Source organism: Melozone crissalis, unplaced genomic scaffold (genome assembly GCF_028551555.1).
Source record: "Melozone crissalis strain CALT ecotype California unplaced genomic scaffold, PUWL_Pcris_2 ptg000019l_1, whole genome shotgun sequence".
Lineage (NCBI taxonomy): Eukaryota > Metazoa > Chordata > Aves > Passeriformes > Passerellidae > Melozone > Melozone crissalis.
In genome coordinates this window covers 18,759,385-18,766,240 of record NW_026535797.1, presented here as the reverse complement: position 1 = coordinate 18,766,240, position 6,856 = coordinate 18,759,385, and the positions used below count along the sequence as shown (strand labels likewise).

Sequence of the window (6,856 nt, the reverse complement as noted above, 5' to 3'; positions counted from 1 at the left end):
CAGAAGACAGTTAGGTTTCTGTTGTCTTCATGGACCGCTTGGTGCTCATTTGTAACACACTCTCCCTGGCAAAGCAGCATTAACTGTTGTTGTTTTTACAACCCACATTAGCTGCCTATATGAAAATACCTCATTAGAGCTGGTGTCAAGTCCTGCTCTGAGATTTCCTAACTGCTCCATCTGTAAGAGAAGCTGTACCTGGTACTGAACCCAGCCTAACCCTCCCACTAGCTCAGTAGGTGGCAGCTGACCCAGACAAGGCACGGAAATGGTTTTGGTAGCATTCAAGTCATGATGCACACATTCTAAGCAAGAAGTAAAGAGGAAAGTAAGACGTGCAGACAGATCAAGTTTAACAGACTCCATTTACTATTTATCAATTATTTTATCTATAGATCGTTCAGTAAAACAAACTATACTTTATATAATAGATTACTTCATTGCAGGTATTGCACAGGCTGTATTCATCTCGGCACCATGGAAACATGATAGCAGGAGGTTACTGTATTTTTTAAAAAATATATAATTTAGCAGAATTAGACTAGCACAAGAGAATACTAACCATTTTAAATGGGTAATCTCATTTAAATATCCACATTCATCTCATTCCAGTTCTAGTGAATTAGAGAATCCAGAGTATTAGTACTGGACAGGGCTAAGGAAGGCTGCTTCTCTGCAACACATCCCCTTGACTACTGGCCTCCAAAGGCATTCAGCGGGTCATCAAATGTGCTCAGGATCTTGCTTTCAGATTTTGGTTCTGAGGCTGCTTGGGAAGATCTGGTTTTAGGAGTAGGTATCTTGACTTGGCTGCTAGAGAAGATATCATCTAAAGAGGGGAACAAAAAATAGATTTTAATGAGAAGTGACTACTAAACAGAAGCAACATTGTACACAAGAGACTCCATCACACAGCAGTGACTGCCAAGGACATTCTGTGATAAACAAATGCTTTCCTGCTACTTGCAATTCTGAATGCATTTGTAAGGACATACGTGGGAGCTGTTAGCTGTTAAGATTTTTTTTTTCCTTCTTAGTAGACAGCATAATACTTGTATTTTATAACATGTTCAGGTTCTCATAAGCATTTGTAAAGTACTAATAAATTAAAGCTCCACAATAAATTCTATCATGCAAGTGCCAGATAACATCCCTCTTTATCTAGAACATTAGTGTCTGAGGAACCTGAGAGATCCAAGAGCTGTGAGGTTGTTGCTAAAGAAAATCCAAAGAGGAAAAGATGGTGGTTGCTAGCAACTGCTGTGGTGATATTCACTAACCATGAGTCTAATGTACAGCACAGTAAGAACATAATATAAATCCCCTGAGAACAGACCATTGCTAAGATGCAAGGAGGCAGACAGCTATAACCACTATCCTGATGAACATTCAAGAAGTCTGTACAGTTTTGAATCAAGGTCTTGCACCACCTTCCTCAATACAAGCATATCTGTTGTGAATGACCAGGAGCACAAAGTAGAAAAATATCACACTGCCTTTAAGGCAGAGGACAACAATACATAGAAATTAAATCATCCAACACAGATAGGCTGTGTCAGCTGCAGAGCTCACAGTCCTGCTGTGGCTAGAACTGATTGTGTTCAGGACTGTGCTCATGAAAGAGATGAAGCTGCTACCATACACATGCTGAGGGGTTACCATGAGGTTTCCTGAGTGTACACAATAGTGTATCTTGTACTCTAAACTAAGAAATTTAGGATACTCAGATTATGCAGTTGGAGTATAAAACAAAAAAAATTACAAGCCTTAGATATGAGGATCACTAGTGATTCACAAGGCCAGTGTAAACTGGTCTTGAATCCCTATGAGGAAAATATGGGTGTTATACAGAGGTTAATATAGCCACTGAGTCTAGCTGGTCAGAGCATGGCTCTAATAACAGCAAAGTTGTGGGTTTGATCCCCATATGGGGACTTGATGATCCTTGTGAGTCCCTTCCAACTCAGAATATTCTATGAATTACTAATCCAGAGTATAGAAACCCAGAGTATAGTATTTCAATCTTCAGCACGCAGCCTAACCTTGAGCAGAGGCCAAGCACAATGTGGTCTATCAAAAAGTGTTTCCCTATCTCTTCTCACTACTTCCAATTCAGCATGTGTCTGCTACTGTGCTGATCATAGGGATTACACAGGAATAATCCAGGACCACATTTCAGCACAAGAGCAGTTTAGAAAGGCAGCAAAACAGAGTAATCCCCTACTGGCATCACTCCAAAGCAAGAAGCTATTCCATGGATTAGCTTTACAGCAGAGGGGAAGTACAGAGACTGCCATAAGCTGTAGAGGTATCACTCCTATTTTTCAGAAAGAGGCTTAAAGAATACAAACATTTTGCCCAGGGAAAACAGTATTTGTCAGAGTGCAAGAAAGCTCAGTGACCATTTGAAGACAGGCAGAGGTGACATCCGCTATAAGGTGATTAAGGACTCTAGTGACTGAAAGGTGTGGTAGGATGAAAGAAAACAGCCTGCAGCCTTCATCCCCTCTCAAACTGCAGCTGAAATTTACTGTTTCATTTGCAGCAGAAAGGTTCTCCTAAGACAAACACACACAGCTCTGTAAAAGTGCTACCACCATCACTTAAGCCAGCCCTTAACATGAAATGTAGGCAAGTGCCAGTTCCACAATTCTACTGCAGAACACTCACATCTTCAGGCATCTCCCTGCACTCCTGTGGGTGTGGTGGAGCTCCATGGGCATTAAGGAGCTGCATACCTATGGCTGTACCACTGAATAGTCACCACTCCACAGGAAGATGAAGTCCATCAGATGCAGGTACTTTAGGTGCAACAGGCATCAAGATCAGCTAGGCATCAAACACAAAGCTCTAGCACCAGAGTTGATGTCAAAAGTGGAAGTACAAACAACAGGTTCTGTTGTGGCTAATTTTCAAGTGGGACTCTACAACTGTTTTTTTCAACATTCAGTTCAGATTTTTCTGTTGAATATTTGGAAGGGGTAACTGCTTGGCAAATTTTTTTCACTTACTATAGACTACATGAAAAAATGTAAATTATTAAAACAAGATTAAAAAAAAAATCATCATTTCAAATACATTTCTAACAAACCTTTAAGTCTTATTTTTTATATCAATCAAGAAGATTTTGAAATCTCAAGATGCTCATTCTCCAACAAGTTTTCTAGCACATTTACAGACTTCAGCCATCAGGCTAGAGTGCTTAGCAGCAGTCCAAGTAAAACAGTAGTAAGTCAGATTCAATTTGAGTAAGTCAGAGGGAATGAAGACTTGACAAGAACCAAAGCTAGGGAAGAAATTTTGTCTTAGAAAAGAAATACATGCAATCTCAAAGAGCTATGAACATGAAGAGTCTGAGAACAGACAGAGCAGAGGATCACATTACTTTCAGTATCTCTGCTGATGGAGAAGAAAGGAGCATGCTTTGTGCATCATTTCACATTACTACTCACTGTTTTTTCAACAAATTTTACATAGCAAACATTTGGTTTCAGGTGTAGTATCTGTAAATTGTCCTGGGTACATGAATGTAAACAAAAGCTTATGGGCTCCAAGGTAGTTAACACAATAGTGAAGGTGGGATGGACAGAGATGATAGTTTGCTTGTAACAGTGATTGATCTGAAAATGCAATACAAAAAGCTGTGCAAATCGAAATACGGAATCTGTCTCAGAGCCATAACGTGAGATGAGTCTCTTAGAAACTTCTCTGGAGTAATTTCCTGCAGGAATTAAACTTTTTCTCAGAACAATTTTAGACTCTCTCCTAAACTACTTTAATGCCATGCTAGTTCTACAAATCTAGAAAATTCTCATCCAAGATAAAATCCAAAGATGACTAGAGATTTCAGAGAAGCTGAAAAGCACAAGGTCCTAAAACATCTTAGATTAATGCAATTCAGGACAATAGTACAAGACTACTAGCAAGATTTTGCTTATGCATACACTTACCCATATCATCATCAAATATGGATTTTTGTTCCACCTTCTTCTTGGTCTTCTTTTCTTTTGGTTTTGCAGTTAGATCCGCAAAAATATCAATGTTATCATCAAACAGGTTTGTCTCTGGTATTTTCTCTTTAATTTTGGTCACTGGCTTAATTGCCTCAGTAGCAAATATATCATCCTTGAAGAAAAATAGAGAAAGATCTCATCACTTCAAGAGAATAGTCAAATTATCTGTACACAGCAGCTGAGATGTTTAGAAGACTTGGGTTTCCTGGGCTTATCAGACAAAGGTTGAACTCAGCAATCTGAGAGGTCTTTGCCAACCTAACTAGCAAGAAGTTTGAGACCCTTTTCCTCATGGGGGACTTGGCAAAAGTGCCTTAGTAGTGGATTGTACATAGGTCAAGTACAGCTCACAGAGGCCTGTATCAAGTGCCCAGCCCACCAATTTTATTCCTTTTTTTAAAGTGTTATTTAGTTGCTGGGAATTGAACAGACAGTTAATAAATAAGAACAAAATACCTCATTATTCTGAAAAAGGTATGCTGTCACAGCACATTCAGTGCATGCCAGCTCTGTGCTAAGACTCCACCTTTTGAACTACTGCTGTTAGTCAGGGGCTGAACAACCAAAGAGTTTCTATATCCCAACAGTGGAGCAGGATTCAGAGTTTACTTCACTCCCTTATCCTGCACACCTCATCCTATTCAGCAGCCTCCATTAAGTCTAATTTAGAGGGGTCTACATATGGACCTGGGAAACAAAAACCAACGTGGCAGGTTCAGACATTACCTCAAAGATATCTTGGGCAGTAGGGTCAACTGCTTGGTGGACAGCAGATTTTAACTCCTTTTTTCCAGTTTTTTGAGAGGTGAAGAGAGAATCTTCCTCTTCCTCCAAAAAAGGTATAGGGCTGCTTTTTGTTGAAGACTTTTGTTGTACAGGCTGGAAGAGATCATTGCTGTCCTGGTCACCCAGATCAGGCTTTTTCTCCCTGCCCTTTATGGCTTTGCTAGCCATACTGTCTGGCATTCCTTCCTTCAGCTTTGGTTGTGTAACTGGTCTGGATGTTGAGCTGCTTGCAAAAAGGTCTTCAGATTCAAACAGATCATCCCCATTTTCTGTGGATTCTGGAGGAAGGAGTTTGTTTGTCCCAGCAGACAAAACACTGCTGTGAGCTGGTAGTGACAAGCTAGAGAGAAAGCCATTTTCCTTGGACTCTGCTTCAGCAGCAAGAGGCTCCTTTATGCTCTCTACTGCTGACATCTGTTTTGGTAGAGAGAATTGTGGCTCTTTATTAGAGTCCATGTCCTCACTCACTTCAGCCTCTCGGGCAGCCAGACGCCGCGCCATTCTGCTCGGGGGTCTGCGTTTCCCTGGAACCCTGATCCTGGTCTGCAAGCAAGGAGAAAAGCAAAGCAGGTCATACATAAGGAAAAAGCCCCACAGGACATTCAAGCTTGGAGTAGTTAGGAGAAAGATTTAGAAATATAACCTAGGATTTCTGATTTGCTGCCCTTTCCACAGCGATGGAACTGGTGTACAAAAGCAATAGCACTTGCAAATAGAGTCACAACAGGCCAGCAAGCCACTCTAGCCCCTTGGCTTTAGGTAATACCTTAGTCAGCCTGTTACCTTGCTAATCTAGGGGCTTTCACAGTGCAGTTCAAGCCATGACTAATTGTATTTTCCACGCAATTTCATTTTATGTATACCTGTTGCAGTTAATTGCCTCTTTTAAGGAAGCCTCCAGCAAGTTTCCATTACAGCCTCTCCCCTATCCCACATGGACAGGAGTATTTACATGGGTAGGAAATAGATCACTACAACTTCTTCCCTTTTGTTAATTGCTTCATGCACTGTTCTTTGAAAGGGCAGAATGCTGGGCAGGTTGCTTTGTTCCAGCCGTTGGAAAAAAAGTGCATTTGACTGGATATATTTACACTCAAAGTTGAAAGGCTGAAGAAGCAATGTTATGCCAAAATTACAGCATCTAACCTGAGCCACAAAAAGCATTCACTCTATAGTTACCAAGATGCTTCTTCTCAGATTACTTATGTAAAAAACATGCATCATCACTACACTAAAATCAACATTCAAGGTTGATGATATGCAGCTACAGGCAGTCTATTCTTTGCAGGCCTATCTATTTAAAAGTATCATAATAGAGAGCTTTGTCTGTTGGAACAAGCTGCTATTGGAAACAACCATGCCTACATAGTAATGCACCAGGCTGATGTACAAGCTTCAAACCCTGTCACTAAGGGGTCATGTCAGCCCTGGTTGTTGGTGGCTGCTGTATCTTTCCAAGTCATCTCTGCTACTCATCTAGTAATGAACAGCCTCATCAGCATCAGAGGAAGAAAGAATCAAAGTTAAAATCTTAAGTTATCTTACTCAAACTGCTGCTGTCAGGAAACGCCACAGACTTATAAAATCATAGGCACCTAGATGAAATCTTAACTACGTGGCTGACACTTCCATTTTTTAAAAGAACAACTAAGTCTCTAATTAGAATATGCCTTTTGCAGTCCATAAAGTAGAAAGTATGAGTGAAAAACAAGTGAGTCAGGAGGCAGAGATTTGCCACATCAAAAGCTGTAACACTTCTTTTTGTTTTCCTTTGTGTGAAAACAAAAGTTTTCCTTGAAAAAGAAGTGAGACTTACAGTTCAGGACAGTGTGACATTTTTATCCGCAGAGGAGTTAAAGGTCACCCTACAGCAGTGATGTGTTCTGGATAGCTTGTGAAAGCAGCTGCCTGTAACCTGTTTTATAGTTAGCCTAGCAAGATGTCTTTTAAATATTTTTTTGGGTTGGTATCTCCTGGGATGGGACAAGATGTTATGCTAACATACCTTCAACCAACAGGGAAATCCAGTATTTGGAAAAGGTACTCATGTACTTTAA

At 40.4% G+C, this 6,856-nt stretch overlaps 1 protein-coding gene across 3 annotated transcripts in view; it reads right to left on the bottom strand.

Annotated features, from left to right (window-relative positions):
• Nucleotides 1-346: 346 nt before the first annotated feature.
• Nucleotides 347-6,856, bottom strand: part of LOC128937619 (WASH complex subunit 2C-like) — a 34,054-nt gene continuing 27,544 nt past the window's right edge. For all 3 annotated transcript variants that reach the window (XM_054277396.1, XM_054277397.1, XM_054277399.1), the window contains 3 exons: nucleotides 4,740-5,342; nucleotides 3,951-4,125; nucleotides 347-829 (listed from right to left, as the gene is read on the bottom strand). In XM_054277396.1, coding sequence (XP_054133371.1) covers nucleotides 693-829; nucleotides 3,951-4,125; nucleotides 4,740-5,342 — 915 coding nt within the window. In that variant the 3' untranslated portion in view covers nucleotides 347-692. The remainder of the gene's footprint in view (nucleotides 830-3,950; nucleotides 4,126-4,739; nucleotides 5,343-6,856) is intronic.